The sequence below is a fragment of the Diadema antillarum genome, unplaced genomic scaffold (assembly GCF_040938485.1).
Source record: "Diadema antillarum isolate AM-2024a unplaced genomic scaffold, OU_Dant_1.0 scf00000006, whole genome shotgun sequence".
Taxonomy (NCBI): Eukaryota; Metazoa; Echinodermata; class Echinoidea; order Diadematoida; family Diadematidae; genus Diadema; species Diadema antillarum.
Window position 1 is genome coordinate 1,461,613 of NW_027270895.1, and position 25,287 is coordinate 1,486,899.

The 25,287-nt window shown below is 38.5% G+C and overlaps 1 protein-coding gene across 1 annotated transcript; it reads left to right on the forward strand.

The window, feature by feature from the left end:
- The first annotated feature begins 18,631 nt into the window (after positions 1–18,631).
- Positions 18,632–25,287, forward strand: LOC139715322 (prostamide/prostaglandin F synthase-like). The gene is made up of 5 exons (XM_071626902.1): positions 18,632–18,770; positions 20,496–20,700; positions 21,867–21,982; positions 22,822–22,897; positions 25,065–25,287. The coding sequence occupies exons 1-5, from the start codon at positions 18,708–18,710 to the stop codon at positions 25,235–25,237; spliced, it is 633 nt and encodes a 210-aa protein (XP_071483003.1). The 5' UTR covers positions 18,632–18,707; the 3' UTR covers positions 25,238–25,287.

Consider the following 25,287-nt stretch of genomic DNA (forward strand, 5'->3'; position numbering starts at 1 on the left):
CAGCTGCAATATTGACAGCTACAGGTTGGTTGGTGCAGGTTCGCTTGTCAGTCTCCACCAGCAGTGCAATTGTATTTGGGGGTATTTGTGGCTGAAAAATGATACTTAATAATTTCGGGCTAAAAAACAATAAAAAGCAGAAGGTCGGAAAACAATGAAATACATAAGAAAAAACATAATTAAGAAATTGAATGCGAAATCGATTTTTTTTAATCCACATTTTGTGGAGGATGTTGTTCTCTCTTCTTCCGATCCATCGTCTCGTCGGCCAGGACGCTCCAGACACCAGCTTTTCTCACTTTGTCCAGAATCCTTTCTCTTACTATCGCAGATGCACAATCCAGCAAATTGTTCTGTATATCGGGACTGATATACTTTGCATTTCCAGGCCCATCAACGAAGTGTTTTTGTAGAGTTTGGTCTCCAGCACGAATTCTCATTCTCAGCAACGCTCGAAAGTTTCCATCGTTTTCCTCAGGTTCTTCTTGTTCAAGTCTTCCTGAATCTCTGTGACCCCTGAGAGCAATATTCTGACGGGCGCACGTAAGAATAGTGTCAACGATACTCCGCATGATTGCTGCGACCATCTCTCTTCGTCCTTTGTCTAGGATGTTGCGCACATCCCTTTGTGATTGTACTTGGGGAGGCATCTGTATTAGGAGATATCAGATGGCCACCTCATAATACAGTTGTACACCTACAAGTTTTATATTGAATGCAGGCATACAACTAAATGCATCTTCCTGTTCCCTGATTATATCGATCAATTCCTTCCCTTTCTATTTTGTACTGTAACTGGCTATAGTAGGTAACCCTAAAACAGGACTCTTCACATACATGTACCCCACCCCCCCCCCGAAGGCGCTTTACCCCCACAAAATGGCGAACTGCTTTGTTTTAAAGTTACAGTACTCTCTGTGTGTGTGTGTGTGTGTGTGTGTGTGTGTGTGTGTGTGTATGACATGTCATATGTGTGTGTGTGGAGGGGGGGGGGGGGCAGGACGGTTTTGCTTTACGAGTGAGATCAGAGAACAAAGAAAAAATTCCAAAGAGCATTGTTCCTCGGAAGTTGAACCATTGTCCTGGAAAGACGAACAATGAACTTATTCCGTCAACTGACCGAGGACGAGGAACAATGGAAGAACAATGCCTGGACATCCTCTGAAGTAAAGCCAAACAAAAATGTGTGTGTGTGTGTGTGTGTGTGTCTTCATTTAACACCCACATACACACACACCCTTAATTTTTATGTGCCTGTAAACAAAATTGTTTTAAAAAAACAAAATGATGTCAAACGAAGAAAAATTATTTTAACATTTCTTTTATTTCAATATCCCGCTGTGATGTAATATATTATCTGCACATGTCACATGGATAAAAATTTTAAAATCTGGAGTTGAATATAGACTAAACAATTTCAGTTAGCACCAAAACTGAATATCCTCTTAAATAAAATTTAGTGTATCTTCAATTATCTGAAATATACTGTGTCACCATGAAAGTAAGTATTCATTCATAGGAAGTGAATATCTGACACCAGATTAACAGAGATGCGAAACTGGACGATACTTTCTTCAGTTCATTGAACATTGTATACATGCAGTCATGCACTTTGGTAAACATACAATTTAAACTATTGAAACTATAGCAGACAGACAGAAAGACTATTAACTGACTGACTCATGGATGGCTCGGGAGGGGGCAGGCAGTCTCCTTTATTGCTGTTCACAAACTCAACCCCCCCCCCCCCAAAAAAAAAAAAAAGTGTACCTTTTTTCAAATTTAACATGTGTGGTCAACCGGTTTAGAATGTCAAAAACAGCCAAACTTTAAGGGCGAGTATTACAAAAAGTGCAGAAAAACCTTGTTTAGGGGTACATTTTAATCGGAAAATCTTTTTGATTTTTTTTTTTTTTTTGAGAGAGATGAAAATTCTAGATTTTCATATAAATTTAAGCTTTGGACAAATCTCGTTTAGAGTTGGTTTGAAAATCTACGGTTGTACGTGTTTTATAATTGACTAGCTCCTCCAAAACCCTCTCCCTCCTCATGGATTTCCAGGGGATACTTTAAAGGAGCATGAAAATAGGATATCAAGTGACATTTTTATAACCCAGGTGGTTCTCGAACCATGGGTGTCACCTGTTACATACACATGATCTGCATAATTTGTAGCAATGGTATGCAAACACAAAATGAATCATTTGAAATAAGACAAACACGGAATACACTTGTGTTCGGCTGCGGTAGCCTTTTATGACCATTTAAAAAATGTATATACAGACTTTCCATTTCTGACTCATTGATCAAATAAGGTTTGTTTACCAGTTGCTTTATCAGAAAAGTCAATAGTGATTAGTGAATATAACATTTTATATCGTTCTGATTAATAGAAATACCATTGCAAAGAGCAACAATTCATTTCAACAAGTTTGAATTTGATTGTCTAAAAAAACTGTACATTTTGATAACACTTCCCACCCAACCTAGCCTTTAAACAAGTAAACAAGTCAAGTCCCTCATCCGCCCCCCTCAGAGCGCGTCGCTCCCACAACTCTGACGGCTGGCGAATGGAGATTTGTGGGGGCAATGTGCTGGGGGGGGGGGGCGATGAGCAAGTCAACTTGTTTAAAGGCTACCCCAGGTACCCCACCCCCCCCCCCCCCCCCAAAAAAAAAAAAAAAGAAACTAGATGGATATTCGACCACGCATCAAAATATATGCCTCTGCCGAGTGCATGATCAATAACTGCACAAATCTGAATCAATGTTTTAAATAACCACAATAGTTTAGACCCAAAAATAATCAAATATGTGAACTGTAATGATGTACATGTACCTGCATAACAACTTTGAAATTGATAAGAATGTGTTTAAAAAAACCTTCATTCAAATATTGTGCCTAGTATCTGACCACTTTGTTGGCGGAAGCATCAATATTCAGCTTTATATACTCTAACCATGGACCTACAATATAGGTCCAATCTCTAACCAACCATACACTTAAACTGAAGTTTATAGGTCTGTAACGTCTCTTATGATCTAACAAAAAATAATATTTGTCATTCTCTACTCTGGCACCAAGTTACAAGTTCATATGTTTCATACTCATAGTATGTAAAATACTGTACCAAAACTTTCTTTTTTCACAAAATGGCCTCTGTGACCTTTGACCTTGTGACTCCCAAATCCAACCAAAGTATTATCCACCCATGATATACCATCATACATGTACTGACCAGTGAATTGTGTCAGAAGCAGACATATGACGATCATTTTAATGGAGTAAAATTTTAACAAACATGTGCAAACACTCAACATCTTCTGATATAGTAACAAAAAGTTTAATTATTAATGCAGCTGAGAGACTTCACTTGCCTTCAGGAGGCTGCTATTTGAAGTGCGCTAGCTGGTTGGGACATTTTTCTCAATTTACCCACTGGCTTTGGTAAAAGTGCTGTTTACCAAGCCATACCATTATGCAAAGACTTCATTCGTTCCAGCGGAGCAGTGGGGGAATTTACGCCTGCACTGCTGGTGGAGACTGACAAGCGAACCTGCACCAACCAACCTGTAGCTGTCAATATTGCAGCTGTGATATCATCCCTAATTTTACTGGAGGACCAGGTTTCAGCTATTAAATCGGCTAGGCATATCAGCGGTTTATATGGGAGACGTTTCCCTGTATCTTCTAAGGAACATCAAGTTCTAAATGGAGAGTTTTCTTTGGTCTTTATGTCACCAAAAACTGCTCTTCACACACAAGGACATCGGCTATTTTCATCTCCAATTTTTGTTGTATGTTTGTAGATCCCCAAAAATATATCTTATCTGATACAGAGCACTTTTACAAATACAAAATATCTTTTTACAACCGCAAAGGTTTAAAAGATACCAAAGAATGTGTATACTGGTAATCACCACTCGGTGTCAGAAGCATCCAAAACACATCGTTGAACAATTTCAGAGTCAGATTCAGGAATGTCAGAACCAGTGTCAGAGTCATCAGAAATATCAAGGGGGTTGTCAGTGTTGGGTGATGTACACCTTGTACCACATCTTGAAATGATGTCCCAAACTTTGGTAACATCACCAAAAATTGGGTATGATGAGCACAGTCTATCTTTTGTGATAATTTCAATGTCTTTGACAATCATGTCAATAACTGGAATTGGAAGAATTCCTGTAAGTTCCTGTCCAGATAATAACTTTGTAGTTTCCTGCTGCTCCAGTAGCATTGTTTCACGCAGCATTTTCAGCTGTTCTTTGACTGCTAATTTCTCCTCATGATTCACACTCCTGACAGCTTTGATGGTATCTATCTTTGAATCAGAAAATTGAAACTTGCCAAAACCAGGTTCTAAACATGTCTCCCCTCCACAGTGGCATTTGCTAGCACAAACATCACAACACTTGTGAAGAATATCTATAGATGTTGGCTTCACACCAAACTCTGCCATAAGTGCTGTTCTCCTACACTTTGATATGTTGTCAACATAGTCTTTCATTCCTGATGAAACTTTTTGCCGTCGATAACCAGAGTATTTGATTATAATGGCGTAGCTTTGCTCACCATCCCGACCACAACGTCCACTCTCCTGAACGTAATCATCAGCTTGTTCAGAGGGCCCAAAGTGGAACACTCTCACCAGATTCTTACAATTCACGCCCATACCAAAGGCTATAGTGCAGAATAGCACACGAATTTCACCATCAGAAATACAAAATGATTTTTGTATACGGTCTTTGTCATTCTTGACTGTTAAGGAATGGTACATTGCAAAATATGGTACAAAACTTTCTCCAAGTTCTTCCTTGAAGTAACTATATAGAATCCGGCACTGCTTGTGTGTTCTACAGAATATCAAAGTTCTTGGAGTATCTTGTTTCCCTTCTCTTAGTTCTTCAACTACAGTTCTGAAAATTTCTGGGTCCTCGTTCAACGACGTCAAGGCAACGCCATAGTAGATGTTTGGCCGATCTGGACTTTCAGCTATCACATGGGGTGATGTGAGGGACAAGCTCTCTATCAATTCATTCATCATGTCTTCTGTGGAAGTTGCTGTTAATGACAACATCGGAACATCACGTGGGACAATCGATCGAATTTCTGCAATTCTCCCATAGCAGCTTCTGAATGCCTTGAAATCCTTAGAATCTTTGCCCCTATGTAATCAAAACAAAACAAATGTACAAAGACATATTAAAAATACTTTGAAAAAATGACTCAATGTTTATCATTTTAGATTTAAAAAACATTGAAGAATAACATGAACTGAGAGTTGGGATTACAGACATTAAAAAAAAACAATGCTTTGGAACTGTTTTCTCCCATTTTTTTCCCATAAAGCAGAAAAAACGCTATGCTTTGGAACTAAATTTGATCGTGAAAAAGGAGGTCTACTTTGTGGCACATACCCACCACCCAAACTATAAAAAAAAGTAAATCTGAAAATATCATGCTTCCGAAAAAATGACTCAATGTTTATCATTTTAGATTAAAAAAACATTGAAGAATAACATGAACTGAGAGTTGGGATTACAGACATTAAAAAAAACAATGCTTTGGAACTGTTTTCTCCCATTTTTTTTCCATAAAGCAGAAAAACGCTATGCTTTGGAACTAAATAATTGGATCGTGAAAAAGGAGGACTTTGTGGCACATACCCACCACACATTATAAACTAAGTGACCCCCCCCCCCCCACTCCTCTCATGAGTGCCACTCTGCAGCCACAGGTTAATGTGGAGAATAAATGTAATAGAATAAGAATGAGGCGCTCTGACTCTGTAGTACACGTGAATGTATTGCATGCACGCTCATCTCACGTAGCCTAACCATTTATAAGCCCTTTATAATAAGGAGGCTGGGACATATGGAAATATTTCCAGAGGTCTACTCACCATTTCACGGCACAATGACTCTCATCGACCACCAGAGCACACAGGTTCTCCTGCCAAATTGGAGATGAAAATAGCCGATGTCCTCGTGTGTGAAGAGCAGTTTCTGGCGACATAAATACCAAAGAAAACTCTTCATTTAGAACTTGATGTTCCGTAGAAGATCCAGGGGAAACGTCTCCCATATAAACCGCTGATATGCCTAGCCGATTTAGAGCTGAAACCTGGTCCTCCATCAATGAAATTAGGGGTGATATCACAGCTGCGATATTGACACTGACAGCTACAGCTACAGGTTGGTTGGTGCAGGTTCGCTCGTCTGCAGTCTCCGCCAACAGTGCAGGCGTAAATTCCTCCACGGCTTCGCTGGAACGAATGAAGTCTTTGCATAATGGTACACGGCTTTGTAAACAGCACTTTTACCAAAACCAGTGGGTAAATTGAGAAAAATGTCCCGACCAGCTAGCGCACTTCGAATAGCAGCCTCCTGTTGTGGCTTAAATGAAGGCAAATGAAGTCTCTCAGCTGCATTAATTAAACTTTTTGTTACTAGATCTATATCAGAAGATGTTGACGAGCCGGTAAACGCAGCCATGTTTAACGTTGATTGTGAGGCACCGAGAAACAATGTGTGACGTCATTAACCCCTTATCAATATTTATGAATAGGTGAGCGATCGTAATTATGATTGGTTAACTATTCTTATTCTACTTAATATTAACGAGGCTTGCCTTGGTGCCGTGTGTATTTTCTGCGTCAAATTTGTACTCAAATTTGTCAAAGAATATAAAGCAACAACAACGACAAAAGTACACATCCCTGAACGAGTGGATAAAAGCGGCTCGCTCCACTCGCCGGCCAACAGGTTTGTGGGGTAAACGCGCTATACGGGGGCACGCAGAGCGAGTCGCCTTGTTTAAAGGCTATCATGTCACATGCGCTGCTGACTTGATAGAGTAAGGTGAGTATCACAGTGTTTATGTTAAACATGTGCGGTGTTTAGAACGTGTTTAGAAGGCGTTCTAAATGTAAACGCGTCTGTTTACCCTGACAGCAGAAGTGTTTAGGCCTAACCAACAAACAATTGGGTAATGCCCTAAACCATGAACGAAATCATTAACAAAGGCAACTCCCATTTTTTTCCAGCAGTTAAAATATAGGACTGTACATGCGAAACCAAAATATGAATTTATTACAGTTGTATTACATATTTTAAGGTTATCCTTTTTCCTTATTGATTAGGTATTTCCATGAAAGGCCTAAAACATAAATTATTTCATAGTGCATCTTGATGTAACAGTTTCCACTTTCTCGTGATAAAAGGAAACTAGAAATTGCAATTTACACACCATTTCCAACACTTCTCCATATATATATGGACATATTGAGATTAGCATAGCGTGACCAGAATAAACACTCCAACTAAACACTCCAAGCTAAACACTTTAACTCTCAATACTTTACACGTGCTATACACACCGGGTGTTTAGATGTTAAACAAAGTGTTTAGATTTTTAACACTGTGTTTAGTTCATAAACATGTCGCATGTCGCATTTTTTACAGTGAAGATTGGAATTTAATGGACGTGATGGATAATTGGAGACGCTCAGTATCAAATAACTGCTAGTAGAGTACATAAAGTGTGATATTCAGGTTCGTCTGCAACAATAAGGGATAAGTACAATTTTATGTTCTCCTTTAATGGTGATATATAAAACGCTATTTTTGGTGATGAGTGTTCAGGGTTTCGTGGAGATGGCGACCGCAATGATACGGTATAGGCCTACTCAACACAGTTGGAGTATAATGGTGTGAAATCAAATTCGTGTCATCCAACTCTTTTGTTAACCTCAGTCAGGGAAATGTGCTCCTGGGGCGTACAATTACACCGAAAGCGTTATTTCGGGTATACCCCCCCCCCCCCCAAAAAAAAAAAAAAGAAAAAAAAAGAAAAAAAAAAGAAAAAAGAAAGCGAGTACAAAACGCCTCATAATTTCCTATACCCTGCCAAATTTATCCCTAAGCTTGTGTATTTCAACAGATTCGATCCCCCAATGTAAAGTCGCTGTAATATAATGTAAAATTCCTTGATGTGGGTTGCCGCTGCAGCCAAGTACAAAGGCGAAGCCGGATACTGGCGTCGGATAGCGGGTTCTCGCAGGGTGGCCTGCACATACTATGTCTGACCCCCGTCCCTGGCAGTCCGGACACTTAAAGGACAAGTTCTCCTTCATAGACATGTGGGTTGAGTGAATGCAGCAATATTAGTAGAACACATAAGCAAGAGTTTGAGGATAATCAGACAATGAATTTTTAAAGTATATCTGCTCAGTCACGGCTGGATGAGAAGACTACTATATCTTCTGATGTCACTTGTGTACAACGACATAAAGAAAGAATAAAGAAAATTCAACATAATATTCACTTTTCTTGGATAACAAAAGAACACTTGACTTCCCTCCTTCAGAAGGCTAGGAGAATAATATTACCCATAACATACATCAGTGACAAGTCGAAGAAATGTACATTTTATTAAAAAAGTAAAGTTTTGTGAAATTCTCTTTTTATTTTCCTTAGGTCGTTATCGTTGTACGCATGTGACATCATGCACTGTAGTAGTCTACTCATCCAGCAGTGACTGCGCAAGATACTTTAAAAATTCACAACTTTTGAACGGATTGTCCGATTTTCCCCCAAACTTTCACTGAAGTGCTCTACTGATATTGTTGCCTTCACTCAATCCACATGTATATGAAGGTGGACTTGTCCTTTAAGTTTACGTGTATTATAGGGGGTCACCCCAAGAGATCGACACCAACAAGTCATACGGCCCACGAGACTGACATTAAAAAATAGATCCATGAGTCATACAGCCCAATGACTTTGATACACACTAGGCAATTAAAGCTAATGAGTTCTACACTACGCAAAAACGGCCCATGATACCAACACCACGCCTATAGAAGGCTCACGAGAGCTGCGACTATGTTACGCAAGCAAAGCTCACGATCGAGACCCACACTAGGCAAAAGAGGCTCACGAGACCGACACTACGCAAAAAGAGGCTCACAAGACCGATACTTACTAGGCAAAGAAGGCTCACTAGACCGATACTAGGCAAAGAAGGCTCACAAGACCGACAGTAGGCAAAGAAGGCTCACGAAACCGACAGGATGAACAGCGCCATCTGTATGTCAACTGCAAGTGCGTATCCGTATAAGCTGTTGTATTAGGGGAAAATATCAAAGAACAATATAATATGGCTTCTTGATCAAATCCTGCGAAGTGATATCGTGGTATCTTTAATAGCTTATCTATTACTGAGCTTAGTAGGTGATCCGAGAATCCTCTGGGATCACCTTCTGTATCTGTACTGATTCTTTGTTTTTTGTATAGTGTCGGTTTCGTGAGCCTATATTTTGCATAGTGTTGATCTCGTGAACCTCTCTTGAGTAGTGTCGGTCTCGTAAGCTTTACTTGCGTATACTTATATAATATTGGATGGCCTTGAGATTAATACAAGGAAATATTGGACGAGCTATGCACAAATATTGGACGAGTCGAAGACGAGTCCAATATTTTGCTTAGCGAGTCCAATATTTCCTTGTATTAATCGAAAATAGGACATTCAATATCATCATTATTATCCTACAGAGGATTTTAGCAACGAATGTTTTCGCTTAGGCCTACCCTTTCTGTCTCCGACTCCGAGTGCTGTTCCTACTGTGTAGTGATCCTGACATGGGGTATGGTACATGTACACTCTTCAGTGCAAGTTAATCCACTTCAGTCTCTGATAAAACAGTGATCTATGCATCCAAGGTAGCCGTCATGTTACTATTAGACCGAGATCTAGCTAATTTAGACCAGAATTAGATGTATTTGTATCCGAGATCTGAGAAACAATTCACGTCACATCTACCGTAGATCGTGAAAGATCGAATTAGGCTACTACTACCACAACTAGTCCTACTGTGCTGTATATAACGTACTTGTACACACGTACATACATGTACAGTAACTGTTATATGCATATCGCGCATGCAAATGCAAGCGCAGCGGCGGCGGCCGGCTACATTATATCGCGCGCGGGCTATCTAGCAGTAGCGCTGAGCATGCAGAGCTGCAGATCAATCGTCGCCTTGCGCCTGCATGCACAAAAAATGCAACTTGTTTTCATCAAACGTAAATTTAACTTCCTGTTATGAAAGTGATATTTTGAAAAATTGTGTGGAAAAACAATTTCAACTAATTGATGTATGAAATTTGTTTGTAAAAACACAGAATTTTAGAAGAAACGATATTCTAGTTAATTCGTGATTGACCAATCACAGACGTTTTTACTTGTTATTTCAGGTCATCTCGTATATATCTCAACCAATCACGGTGCAGTTTATAAAAACTTTGGGGAATCCCCCTCTTGCCGTCCAATATTTTGAATATTGGGCGCCTCGGCAAAAAATATTGGTCGAGTTCAACAATACTATATAATATTGGATGGCCTTGAGATTAATACAAGGAAATATTGGACGAGTCGAAGACGAGTCCAATATTTTGCTTAGCGAGTCCAATATTTCCTTGTATTGACCGAAAATAGGACATCCAATATTATCATTATCATTCTACAGAGGATTTTAGCAAAGAATATTTTCACTTACCCCTTCTGTCTCTGAGTGCTGTATGGTCTCCTACTGTGCTTGATCCTGACATGGGGTATGGTACACTCTTCAGTGCAAGTTCCTCTGCATCCAGATCTGCAAATCTATGACGAGCTGTAGATCTATCCATGATAGCCGCCATGTTACTGTTAGGCCGAGATCTAGCTAATTTAGACCAGAATTAGATGTTCTTGTATCCGAGATCTGAGACACAATTCACGTCACATCTACCGTAGATCGTGAAAGATCGAATTAACACATAACGTAACATGCATGCAAATGCAAGCGGTGGCCGGCTATATGTATTTGTATATCGCGGGCTATCTAGCAGTAGCGCTGAGCTGATCAATCGTCGCCTGCACAAAAAATACAACATGTTTTCATCAAACCTAAATTTAATTTCCTGTTATAAAAGTGATATTTTGCCAAAAAATTGTATGAAAAACAATTTTAACTAGTTGATATATGAAATTTGTTTGTATAAACACAGAATTTTAGAAAAAAAAGATATTTTAGTTAATTCGTGATTGACCAATCACAGACGTTTTTACTTCATATTTCGGGTCATCTCGTATAATATCTCAACCAATCACGGTGCAGTTTATAAAAACTTTGGGGAATCCCCCTCTTGCCGTCCAATATTTTAAATACTGGTCGCCTCGGCAAAAAATATTGGTCGAGTTCAACAAACTTTCTATGTGGGTCGGAGGTTATGAGGTACGTCGACAAAATAACACTTGTATTTGGGCTCTAAAAATCCTCTGTATGGATAATAATCAATAGTATCGGTCTCGTAAAACGTTTTTTTTTTTGTTTTTTTTTTTTTTTTTTGCGTTGCGTGTGTCGGTCTCGTGAGCTTCTTTTGTGTGGTGCCGGTCTCATGGGCTTTATTTGCCTATAGTGTTGAACTCATTGTCTGATTTCATCCGAAATGCCACCTCTGTTAACTCTTTCAAACGGCAATGTAAAATGCTTTGCTTAATTGATAGACTTTAGACATTTTGTGCGCATGGCGGCATGGGTGTGGTTGTGTGTAGGTATGTGTGCGTGTGGGTGTGTGTATGCGTGCATGTGTGCGTGTACGCGTACCCGGTTTGGGTGGGTGCGGCCGTTGTACTGGTGTGGAGGTGAAAGTGTGTGTGTGTGTGTGTGTAAGTGAGGTCTTTTCTTATACCATTATGTTCTTTCTCTCCCGGATTTGATTGTTGTTTTTTTTTTTTTTTGGTTCCATTTTTGTTTCATTGGCTTGTGTACAATCTTTTTCTGTTGTATGCTCTATAATGAACTCATATCTTGTGTTTTATGTTCCCTCTTTGTTATCGTGTTTTTAACTTTGTGTTTTTTACTCAAATTGTATTTTGTCCGTGATGCAGGGCCCCTTGGCAGAGCAGTTCCGAGTGAGCTGAAAGGGCTACCCTGCTAAAAGAAAACTGAATAAATAAATAAACTCATGGGCTGTATAACTCGTGGGCCTATTCTTATTGATGTCGAACTCATGGGCTGTATAACTTGTGGGCTGTGAACTCCTGGGCACCCAAGTCCTCGAGACCGACGACGCCCACGTGCCTCACGCCCGCGTCATCAAGCTGGGGTTTAAGCGAGCTTAGCTCGCTGGCACCCAGCCGGCATGGGGGTCATCCAAAGCGACGAAGGAAGTGGATCACACAGGCCTGCAGCTTCTCCCACAATAACGACAATGCCACCAACTGCACAGTAAAGATGAACAGCACACATGATTATTTTAAACTTAGGGTATGGCAACCAAAAGAAAATGATTGCAGAAGCATAATGAACTTACATGGTATTTTTATCACGGTCATCTTTTAAATGGTATGCACAGTGATTTAATGCCATGATAGTTATTTTTTTCACAAAGAAATTTTATTCACTTAAACATTCACTTACAAAATAAATGTCACATATATGAAGACCTGAATGTAAGAACGACCCAAGTCCAATTTTTGACCAAATTCAGTTTGACATGGGAAATTGTAGCTTATGCATGGACTCATCTTGTGTATAAATGATAAATCCTAATTACCCCCGAAAGTGCCTGAAATGAATGAGTTAAATCTTATTAAGATAAGAATGAAGGACTTGGGTCATTCTTACATTCATATTATAGCGCCCTCTCTCATCCTTCTCTCATCTCTATAGCAGAATATCATGTAGGCCTATATGATTCAAAGAACGACCCAAGTCCATCACACAAAATGGCCTTTCCACAATTGATGTAAATGTTCTAATTTGTATATACAATGTTGCCTTCCCATCACAGTTAAATAGCATGTTATTGGACAAATAAAAAAGATATGAAGTTGTTTTTAAGTTTTCTCGAAATGGTCTTCCATGGACTTGGGCCGTTCTTATATTCAGATAGGCCCTACTCATATATAAAGACAAATTTGGCAGTGAGCTACAAAACGTTTAGATAACAAAAATACGTTTCCAATTAATACTAGATACAAAACCTTTGGTTTTTATTCCTCCACATGCTTCTCTTGCTTTCAAAATTGTTACAAAATTGGCTAAAATGTAATGTGAAATAATATGATCAATGCTAGCTGTTTTATGCAGTAATCATGTATTCACGAGGATGATGGTGAATTAAAGTATAGTTTCCTTTGACAACGTATTCACAAAGTACTGTCCTCTTTCAGTTATTAAACACTGATGTATGACACCTACTAAAAATAAGATAACACTCTTTTGCACAATCCATGTACAGTAGAACTGGGAACTTTATCAGCAATTCAAAATTACAGAACCAATCTACAATAGATGTGAACCTATATTCTAATAACATGTACTCTCTAAAAAAAAAATCGAGTGAAATTATTCACTAGTAAAGGAGTGAATACAAAAAAGAGTGAATTTAGAGTGAAATTGGTGTGTTATCACCATGTATATTGTTTGTTTTCTGCACATTGTTCACAAGGTAAAAGAACTTGTCTGGTTTCTGTTGTAATGTTCATAAATGAGAAGTATGAAAATAAATGAATTGAATTGAATTGAATTGAAATTGGAGTGAATTTCGAGTAAAAATGTTCATTTTCACTCATTTTGGAGTGACCTCAAGGATCACTCGAGGATTTTGGAGTGATCTCTGACGTCACTCTAAAACGAGTGAAAATGAACATTTTCACTCAAAATTCACTCCAATTTCACTCTAAATTCACTCTTTTTTGTATTCACTCCTTCAGGAGTGAACATTTTCACTCGATTTTTTTAGAGAGTAATAAATAAGTTTCAATCCACCCCCTTCACCTAGTTTCATCGTACTATAATACGGGTAGGTTCCGTGCGTGTACAGTGGAGGTGTAGCTTGGTAGGTTCACATCCATTGTAGATTGGTTCTAACGTATAGCATAATACGTACAAAAGGTACGAGCTTTTCCCCACCGCACGGCCGCCTACGGCCATTTACCATACGCCATTGTGTCCGTGTCGAAAGTTCAATTTGCCCTAAATAAAACTTACTGTTTAGACCATGTTTCAGGCAATTATTTATATGAGTGTTGTGAATGAGGTGGGTAGTCATCGATTAAAACTCCTATGTATTCCTCCATTCTGCATTCCTCTAGAAAAGTGCACACCAAATTCGAGTCATTACTACACCAAAATGGGTTAGGTCCTACTTACAATGCGTGAAACGACACCGTATCAGAGTGAAATTGTGATCTTTTGATTCGGAAATCCATGTCATTTTGCTGGAATAGATTGCACCTAACTGACCCCATTTCCGGGTCAAATTTGACACTTTCTGAATTAATTTGACGCCACAGAAATGACTCGGAAAGTGACTCGGAATCCGAGTGAAATCATTTGACTCGGAAGTCCGAGTAGCTTTTACTCGGAAGGAGTTGACTCCCAGCTGGCGCCATTTCCGAGTCACATTTCACACATTCCGAGTTATTTTTGACGCCGCAGAAATAAGAGTGTAGGCAAATCAATCTCTTTGTGGCAAAAAGCCCATGAGTTCAACACTAGAAAAAAAAAAAAAAAACAGCCCTCGAGTTTGACAGATGAAACACGGGACTTAATGTGTCGGTCTCGTAGGCCTTGTTAAATTGCTTTAATAGTGTCGAACTCATGGGCTGGGTGATTAGTGGGCTGTGTTACCCGTTGGTTTTCTGACTCATGGGCTGTATGACTCGTGGGATGTATGACTCGTGGGTGTCGGTCTCGTGACGTGCACCCATATCAAAGATGCATGCAAATATAACTGCAGTGTGTTCCCCCTCCCTCCTTCCACATAAAGAAGCTTGTTCACTTTTGGGATACTTGATATGCAGCGATCTTTTGTGCACACTTTAGGTGAAATGTTTTTAACAATTGCAGAATAAAAGTATACAACAAAATATTCCAGGGAATGAAACCCATATGCGGCAATACATAGAACACATCAACGAAGTTTAGAGGAAGTCGGACAATCCGTTAAAATAGTTTTGACATTCTAAAGTTTTGCTCGTACAGTTAAAGGACAAGTTCACCTTCATAAACATAAGGATTGAGAGAATGCAGCAATATTAGTAGAATACATCAGTGAAAGTTTGAGGAAAATTGGACAATCGATGCAAAAGTTATGAATTTTTAACATTTTTGTGTTGGAACCGCTGGATGAGGAGACTAATAGGGCTCGTGATGTCATATGAGTACAACAGCATAAAGAAAATGTAAAGAAAATTCAACATATTTTCACTTTTTTCGCATAATAAAGGAGCACTTTACTTGCCTCTTTCTAAAGGCAATGGGAATAATATTACCCATAACATAAGTCAGTAACGAGTCAAGGGAGTGTGTACTTTTTTCAAAAGATGAAATTTTGTGAAATTCTCTTTACATTTTCCTTATTATGTTGTACGCATGTGACATCATACACTGCAGTAGTCTTCTCATCCAGCGGTGACTGCACAAAAACTTCAAAAATTCATAACTTTTGAACGGATTGTCCGATTTTCCTCAAACTTTCACTGATGTGTTCTACTAATATTGCTACATTCTCTCAATCCTTATGTTAATGAAGGTCGGCTTGTCCTTTAAGTTTTGCAGGTACAACACCCTGCATACAGTGCGGAATGAAACACACTCGATGATAATGTCGACAAAAGTTTTTGACGTCACGTATAGGACAATGAAATAAAGAAAATATTACATTGTATAAAGAATAATTCTGCAAACTTTCTTTTTTCTGTATAAAAGTGCAGTTGATATCACCCCCTTAATTCTGAAAGACGTCTGTCCGATGCTTTTTGTATGCTGTAGAAGAATGAATATTACTTTCTTATATCATTTAATGATATCTTTATATTATGCGTGCCAGACATTCATCAAGAAATGTTCTAATCTTCTCATCCCGCAGTGGCAGCACCGCAAAACTTTAAAGATTCATAAGTCCTGAAAACATTGTTTTCCTCAGACATCTCTGTTTCACTATACTCGTAATATTGCTATAAACTATACAAGACATGTATAGCCCTACTCAACCCATTTTCTTTTAACACCTATCTTATTTTCGGTGAACAATTTTTGGCAAACACTTAACTGCTTTATAAGCCATGCTTTTAACAGTCAGTTATGTTATAATTATGTAATACATACTCATAATTGTATTACAATGTTTTAGTTTGATTTGATTCAGTGGTTCTTTTTTTACATGTATTACATCCAATCTCTCTTGTATTGTCCTTTTCCTCGTCCAAATAATCGACATGAGCACAAAATGGTGAAAGTGATTTAAGGAAGAAGTTTTACAACCCTTATAATTTTGAAAATAATAGAATTAATTACTTTCCTTTACAGAACATTAATACAGAAAAAAATACTTAAACTAAAACACAGCATACAAATATACCAGTATTTATATAGTATATTCACATCTCCCATGTAAGAATATATAATGTACATATCATATTATGTATAAATATTATGTAGGCCTACATATACAAATACATTACAGCAACAATTTATTACGATTTATTGAATATAGCCGGATCTTCAGCAACGATTTAAACTTGTCTATACACTTTCAGCATATTGAATATGAAAAAAGGGAGTTTGTTCCAAACGTATAGATGGAGCAATGACAGCAAATGCCCTATCACCACAATGGGTACAAGTGCGATATGATGATGGTTGCATATAGTGTATAGAGGAAGAACAGGGAGATTGGGCTGAAGTGGAGGAGCGGTCGAGCGGAGAGAAATCAAGTCTGAGAGATAAGATGGGGCAATATTGTCATATATTATGCTGGTGAAGGCCTAATAACAAAGATCATGCACGTAACTAATACAGGAAAGAGATACAGTGACAGAGAGAATTGGGCAGAATGTGGCAATATTAACAACAATTAATATAGTAAAAAAAAAGTCGTATACACAAATATCAGCAGACCTGTTTTGTTTTGTTTTGGGTTGTTTTGATGGGTTTTTTTCCCCTTAATAGACGGATGGATGGCATAGATAGACCCTAGCGACACGGCGGTAGACCTATGATGTTATTGTAGGCATATATGTTTAGACTATCTAACTGTTAGGCCTAGTAGATCGATGAATCATGTTTGTTTTAACGTTTAGAGGACAAGTTCACCTTCATAGATGGATTGAGTAAATGCAGAAATAGTAGAACGCATTAGTGAGAGTTTGGGGAAGATCGGACAGTCTGTTCAAAAGTTATGAAGTTTTGACGTTTCTGCTCAGTCACTGCTGGATGAAAAGACTACTACAGCATGTGATGTCACATGTGTAGAACGATATCAAGGAAAAGAGAAAACTCAACATATTTTTACTTTTCTTGCTTAAAGGGTGTGTACAGTTCTGGTCGAGGTGAGGATTTAGCTTTTAACGTTTTGCGAGATATTCAGAAACCACTCTATGAGATGTCAAAGAGCATACAGTTCTAAGGGGTATCAAAAGTTTATTCGATGAAAATCGGTTTTGAAATGGCTGAGATATCCAAAAACAAGGTGAAACAAAGAGATCCTAATAAAGTTGTGGCATGTCGCCTTTCATTATTAGCACTTTTTTGGATATCTCAGCCATTTGAAAACCAATTTTCATCAAATGAATGGTGAATCCTTCTTAAAATTACATGCTCTTTCATATTTCATAAGAGGCTTTTCATCATTTCACTTAGGAATGTTCAGAACATGAATCCCCACCTCAACCAGTACTGTACAGTCCCTTTAATAATAGAACGCTTGACTTATACTCTTTCAGAAGGCAATGAGAGTGATACATGTACTACCCTTAGCATACGTCAGTGACAAGTCGAGGAAGTGTGCATTTTTTCCCCCAAAAAAAAAGTTTTGTGAAATTTTCTTTATGTTTTCCTTATATCGTTCTAAGTGCGCGACATCATACACTGTATAGTCTTCTCATCCAGTAGTGACTGCGCAGATACTTTGATTAAAGATTCAAAATTTTTTAACAGATTGTTCGATTTTCCCAAAACTTTCCGACGTGTTTTTACTAATATTGCGGCATTCACTCAATCCACAATTCCTGGCACATGTTATATTAAGGTGGCACGTTGTATCACCAGGGATGATTGTGCAATTTGGTCACATTCAGACATTTTGGAACAATCTCGTTTCGTTTTCAGTGAGCAAAAGACTCACAATCTATCCTTTAGCAACAAACATTCCAGTCAGACTCGCCACGACATTGAAATGAGCTTAATATTTCATTGGCTAGTCAAAAAATGAAAAAAAGTTCTAATTTATTGTCATCCGTTGTATAAGGCGTAGAGTGGTATTAATAATTTCTTTTTTTGCACGGTTTGCAGATTATAGAGAGTCGGGAGTTATATAATCTATAAAGAAATGACACCAGTCCATTACGTCATTGATAAACAAAGTCATATTTCTGAGTGGCCAAGAGCATGTGAGAAGAGAATCATGCGCACGCTTTACACGAAAAGTGGGATGGGCAGCACATACAACGAGTGTCCGTCGTTTGCGCACATGTAGGAGTGCGCAGCTGCTACAGCATGCATATCATGTCCGTCCATGGCCATACAAAGATTGCGGCGGATACTACTGTACACAGAGAGAACGCATTGCATGGGCGCATAAAAAGCATCGGGACCACTCTGTTGATCATTCATTTGCCGTTGATTTGATGAGTAAGAAACGCTCGCCGAAGTGGAGATGGCGGCGTTAGATCTCTCAAAGATAGCGGGTAACCTCGTGAAGAATTTTGCCACCGGAGAGGTAAGTCTCTTTCTTTTATCGGCATAATCCTACTCTCTCTGAATTTTACTCGTGGGGCCAATCGAGCTAGCTAATACTAACAAGGAGGTACTAGAGGTAGGGACTATCGTGCCCGGGCAGTCACAGTGTCCGACCTTCCAGAGGAGAGACGATGTGATCGCCGCTGCGCCCAGGCGCGCCACCCGGGCGCAGGAATAGCCCTCCGCCACCTTCTCGTCTCACCCGGCCGGCTGCCCTGCTGCAGGCAAAGATCTAGACAGAAAGATCCGTCTGTCCGGAGGACTCTGTTATATTTTGCCATTTTGCCATTAACGCTGTCCTCCGTAGACACGGAGGGGATCCGTGAAGCCAGACACAGTCTCCGCGTAACATTCCCCGATGGACAGATACAGACCGCCGGCCGATCTTTCGGTCAAGCAAAGATCGCGCTGCACATGCTGGCAGCATGTCAATTACTTTACTGGCCGGGTTGCGTCATACAATCCAATAAATTAGCGAGTATTCTCAAGCTCAACGCTGATTGTGCCTTTTGTGGTGCCGGTGATATACACTAATCCTGATATTGTAATAGACCATCTATAGACTTTGTAAATAGGACAGTGATCTAAGCTGGACGTGATGTTTGCGGTATGGGGCTCATGTAGATTAACTTCTTAATATTTGGTATGATTAAATACACACGAACATCTACAGCTATAACTAAACACAGTCCTGTCGAGTGCTTTGCACGGTGTCTGGTTGGGCTGGCTACACTCCAGCTACTGAGAGCTAGACTGATGGTATCTGTCTTCACGGTGGGCTTCTTTATCCAATATCTGACCATGCATGATGTTCCAACGTCAGATAAGACAGATACCATCGATCTATCCATTATTACACAGTTGTAAACTGGTCTGTGGGAGCCTGAACACTTCCTGTTCTGGCTCCCACAGATCAGATATCAAGCTTTTTGGACTTGTCGCAGTTACTGTACAGTCCTGGTTGAGGTGAGGTGAGGATTCAGGTTTATAACATTCCTATTTAAAGTGAGATAATGAGAAACATCTTATGAAATATGAAAGAGCATGTAATTTTAAGAAGGATTTAATGTTTATCGATGAAAATCAGTTTTCAAATGGCTGAGATATAAAAAAAAGTGATAATAATAAAAGGCAACAGGCCACGTCTTTTATCAGGATCTCTTTGTTTCACCTTGTTTTTGGATATCTCAGCCATTTCAAAACCGATTTTCATCGAATAATCTTTTGATTCCCCTTAGAATTGTATGCTCTTAGACATCTCATAGAGTGGTTTCTGAATATCTCGTAAAACGTTAAAAAAAGCTAGATCCTCACCTCAACCAGAACTGTACAGTCCCTTTAACCCATTGAGAACAAGCTGATTTTACTACAACACTCATTTCCCATAGACACTTGCCCAAGTATACTCGGGAGTCGTCCTGTAGTGTTTAATTTTAACTGAATTGTTTCGAGGACAGTGATTTGTGAATAATGTTGTGAAAGGTAACTACTTTGATTCACCATCCTCTTGAATACACGTACACTGTTACTGGGTAAAATATGTATTTATCTTGGTATTAAATCATTGTGCATTCCCTTCTACAGATTACTTTGATAGAAATATATACAATACAAGTTTAGTATGCTTGTGGAATCATTTCTTTCAGTTGCCATACACTATGAAAGTTTAACAAAGACATGTGTGCTGTTCATCTTTACTGTACAGATGGTGGCATTGTCGTCATTGTGGGAGAAGCAGGCCTGTGTGATCCACTTCCTTCGCCGCTTTGGATGACCCTCATGCCGGCTGGGTGCCAGCGAGCTAAGCTCGCTTAAACCCCAGCTTGATGATGCAGGCGTGAGGCTCGTGGGCGTCGGTCTCGAGGACCTGGGTGCCCAGGAGTTCATGGATGGGGGATTTTGGCAGGGAGGTTAGTATACAGTAGGGCATATGTTATGGGCACTATATATTCATGCAGGATCCATCTGGAGGCTGGGAAGTGAACAAAATGAATTGTAGGCCAACTTTAGACCCGTTTTTTTCCCTCCTTACTGAAAGCTTGCCCTGACCAGCTGTTTGTTTATGATAAGTTGCGTACTATTTTTTCCCATAAATGTTTAAATGTTTGTTTTTGTAAAGCAAATTGGCTTAATTCTCATAAATTTTCCATAAATATTAAAATGTTTGTTTTTGTAGGTTAAGCAAATTGGCTTAATTCCCAGAACGATAAACATCTTTTAAAGCCAGAATATTGTTGCAGCTTGCTGGATAATTTCATGCACATCACACTTAATATCATTTGTAAGCTCTATGTATTCTTGATTTTTCCCTCTCCATTGAATTATTAAGCAACTCAATTACGTACAGTATGGCAGTTTGTGTGATCTGTTAAGGGGAAGTTGAATGAAGCAATTGCTTTCCAAAAATATTGATTGTATACCAGGCTGTGCTTTGTAGTTAATCTTGTACATTTTCTTTTTCAGAAGATCATGCTCCAGAAATTTTGTTGTTCTTGTTGTTTGGGAAAGAATGGAATGGAAATAAAGATGGTATGCAGGGAGATTGAAATCAGGATAATTATCATGTGTACATGTGTAATTTTGTGGAAATTGGTCTTTGAGTATGTATGGTTTAAAACTGATGGGGTAGCTGTGTGTCAAAATGTGTGGGTTTTTTTTTATTTGATCTCTTCATGACTCATGGACTTAAAATGCAGAGTGATGATATGAGTGCTTTTATCTTTTACAACAATTCTGTGTCTTAAAGGATGGATGGTTGAAAGCATTTAAGGTTCTTTTGATGATAAAGTTGTTTTTGATCTACATCCAGCCAAACTACATTGCTTTGAAAGACAGAAGAGTACTGGTAAGTACCGGTAGGTGAGAAGGAGGAATAATTTGGGCATATGTTGCATTACAAGATACATATCAAGATGTAAAGAAGTGACCCATGATAATTAGTGTTTGAGCTTGAGGCCCAAAGACAGTTGTCCATAGGCAAATGACTAGAGATTAATTCTGCAACTATGTTTTCAATATCAGCAGCTCTTGAGAGAAGAATGCTAATAATGTCATGTTGTGCCTATTTTCCAAGCAGAATTGTATATAGACCAAAAACACACAACGTACCAGCAGATGGGCTTCAAGAAGTACTCTGTGCTGGGCATCCTGAAGGCAGCATTGTCAGCAAAATCAAGGGCAACTCTCTCGGAGGTACAGTATTTAATAATTTCAATATGTGTAGGGCTTAAAGGGATGGTACAGTTTCGACTGAGATGGGGCTTGATATTTCCAATGTTACGAAATGTGTTTCATTCTGCACTGTGCAGAGTCTTGTACCCCTGCTTTGCTATCTCTAGTTGTATAGCTTGAATCTCCTTTCTTTAAATAATTATTCTTACTGAAATTCTCTTTAGACTGAGTTGCTAAGTTTCTTCCTGTCCTAGTGATTGTTTCATGCTCTGAAACTGATATATTGTATTTTGCCTCTCTAGCTGGTTGGGCGGATGGGCTACTCCACTACAGCTAGACCGATGGTATCTGTCTCATTGTGGGCTTCTTATCTGACCATGCATGTCCCAACGTCAGATAAGAAGCCCACTGTGAAGAGACAGATACCATCGATCTATCCATTACACAGTTGTAAACTGGTCTTTGGGAGCTTGAACACTCCGTGTTCTGGCTTCCACAGATCAGATATCAAGCTTCGCATTTGGGCTGGTCACAGTTATAGTTTAAACCCTGGGGTGGGGCGCTTCTTGTACACAGTGGATAGTTATACTGTGTTTGGGCTGGTTGCAGTTAATAGGAGCCATAGTGTTTAATTTTAACTGAATTGTGTAAAGGACAGTGATTTGTGAATAATGTTGTCAAAGGAAACTACTTTAATTTTATACCATCCTCTTGAATGAATTGTTACTGGGTAAATATGTATTTATCTTGGTATTAAATCACTGTGCATTCCCTTTTAAAGATTACTACTGTACACCTTTGAGAACTTGTACATAAAAAGTTTTTCTATGCTATCAACATTTCACTGTCCTCCAATCAAGGCTAACAAGAGGAAGATCAAAGGAAACATGAAGGGAGAGGCCCTTCAGATTGGTGGAACTCTTCTCGTCAGCAAAGGTACGCACTACGCCCAACTTCTCAGATTTGATAAACTTTACAACAACTCATCAATGATAGTGATTACAATCAAAAGAAAACAATTATGATAATTATTAATAATTTACAATGAAAATGATAATAATAGTAAAAATGTGATAATAAAAATGAATGATAATAATAATTAGATACAGAGTTTAATTGATAAGATGAAGATTTAGTTTTCATGATAAATGTATCAGTGAAGAGCATTTCAAACAAGTTGAAAGTCTAGTCAAGGTCATGGGCAAAGTGATACAGAAGTGCAATGTTTTGATTGATACGTGTATTTTCTGTTGAAGGAGATCATTGGAGAATTCTTTGCAAACCTTGAAATAAAATTTGTAGATGGTTTGAAACGAGATCTTTTTATTGAAACATTAGTTTCGTTTTGAATTGAAGGAAGCATGCTAGTCTTTCTATGTGACTGTACATTACTTGACTTACAATTGTATGCATCTATCCTAAGATTAAATTGTACAATGTATTTTGTTTCTATTAAACAAAGTCAATACCATTTTTTTTTTTTTTTTGGGGGGGGGCATGACTGTTCTAGGGGACATGATAGGGGATAGTGCTGAATTCTCTTTGACAATGCATCAAATCCTGTTCATTATCTCCACATCGCTCTTACAAACTTTCCTTTGTGGTACGCAAGTATGAAATGCTTAGATGTGATTGCAATACATGTAAACTATGGCTGTGCGATGAATGGGACAAAAAACAGGAAGTAAACCACCAGAGTAACAACAATGAAGGGATTATTGGATTAAACTGAAATTAAAGGACAAGTTCACCCTCATAAACATAAGGATTGAGAGAATGTAGCAATATTAGGAGAACACGTCATTGAAAGTTTGAGGAAAATCGGACAACCCGTTCAAAAGTTATGAATTTTTGAAGTTTTTGTGTAGTAACCGCTGGATGAGAAGACTACTGCAGTGTATGAATAACTTAGATGTCACATGCGTACAACAATATAAGGAAAATATAAAGAGAATTTCACAAAATTCCATATTTTGAAAAAAGTACATATTCCCTTGACTCGTTACCGACATATGTTAGGGGTAATATTATTCCCCCTGCTTTTAGAAAGAGACAAGTCAAGTGCTCTTTTATTATGCGAAAAAAGTGAAAATATGTTGAATTTTCTTTACATTTTCTTTATCCTGTTGTACGCATATGACTCACAAGCTGTAGTAGTCTCCTCATCCAGCGGTTCCAACACAAAAATTTTGAAAATTCATAACTTTTGCATCGATTGTCCAATTTTCCTCAAACTTTCACTGATGTGTTCTACTAATATTGTTGCATTTTCTCAATCCTTATGTTTATGAAGGTGAACTTGTCCTTTAAGCATGCCTCATTAACACATTCTGTCCATAATTAATGCCTACTTTCAAAGCAGTAGCACTATCCTTTCAAAAGTTATTAGAGTTGAAAGTGAAGAGTTTGGACAAGGTTTTTCAGAAATGAAAAAGGGATTCTAAAGACACCTAATCACACCTTTCTACCAAAAATGTTTGATATAAACTGCTAAAAAACACACTTTCCTGCCCGTTTTATAATACCAAATATTAGCATAATGTAAAAGAAGACCCGCTCTTTCAGAAAATATGAATAAGTCAAGTTCGGCTAGGTTGACCCTTTTCACTTATTTTCAGTCCTCACGCAAAATCAGTGTGTGCGACTTTATGTTATTTGAAGGATTTCATCTCAGAATGTGGTAAGTGCATTTCTGCTAATTTGTGATATTTGTGATTGAATTTACCAGAAACAAAGAAAATAATGAGAAAATATGGGATATTTTCAACCATAACTCCAAAAATGTTCCCTGTTGTATAATAATAGAGGGATCACAGGGAAGGTTTTGTTTTGCCCTATAGATCTGATGATGGACTTACTCTAAAATGTTTAAAAATGGCACTTTTTACAAAATTATGTAGCCTCAAATCGGCCTTGAAAAAAGTGTCATATGTTGCAAAGTGTAAGACGTTAATTCCATGTCCAATTGTGGAAGTCAATATCGAACAGAGTAGCCAAAAAAGACAAGAAAAGTATACACATATATGCAAAGTGACAATGTGAAGCCTTTTAGTCACTTTAATAATAGACTACAGTATTCTTCATCCTCATTTTTCCTTGCAAGGTGGTGAGAAAGTTCTGCTGCATTTCAAGCAGGAGACTCCAGGTGATCATGTCGAGCTACAAACTGTCCTGGATGCCTTCGGGATTGCAGGAGAGGCACCCTCATCGGGGGCCGAGGGTGGTGAGCCCAAGAAGGAAGTGGTCTGCAATGATGATGTGTGTCAAATGAAATAGAGATGGTGCTCACTGATGGGAAATAGAGACACTGTGTTTGTGAAGACTGC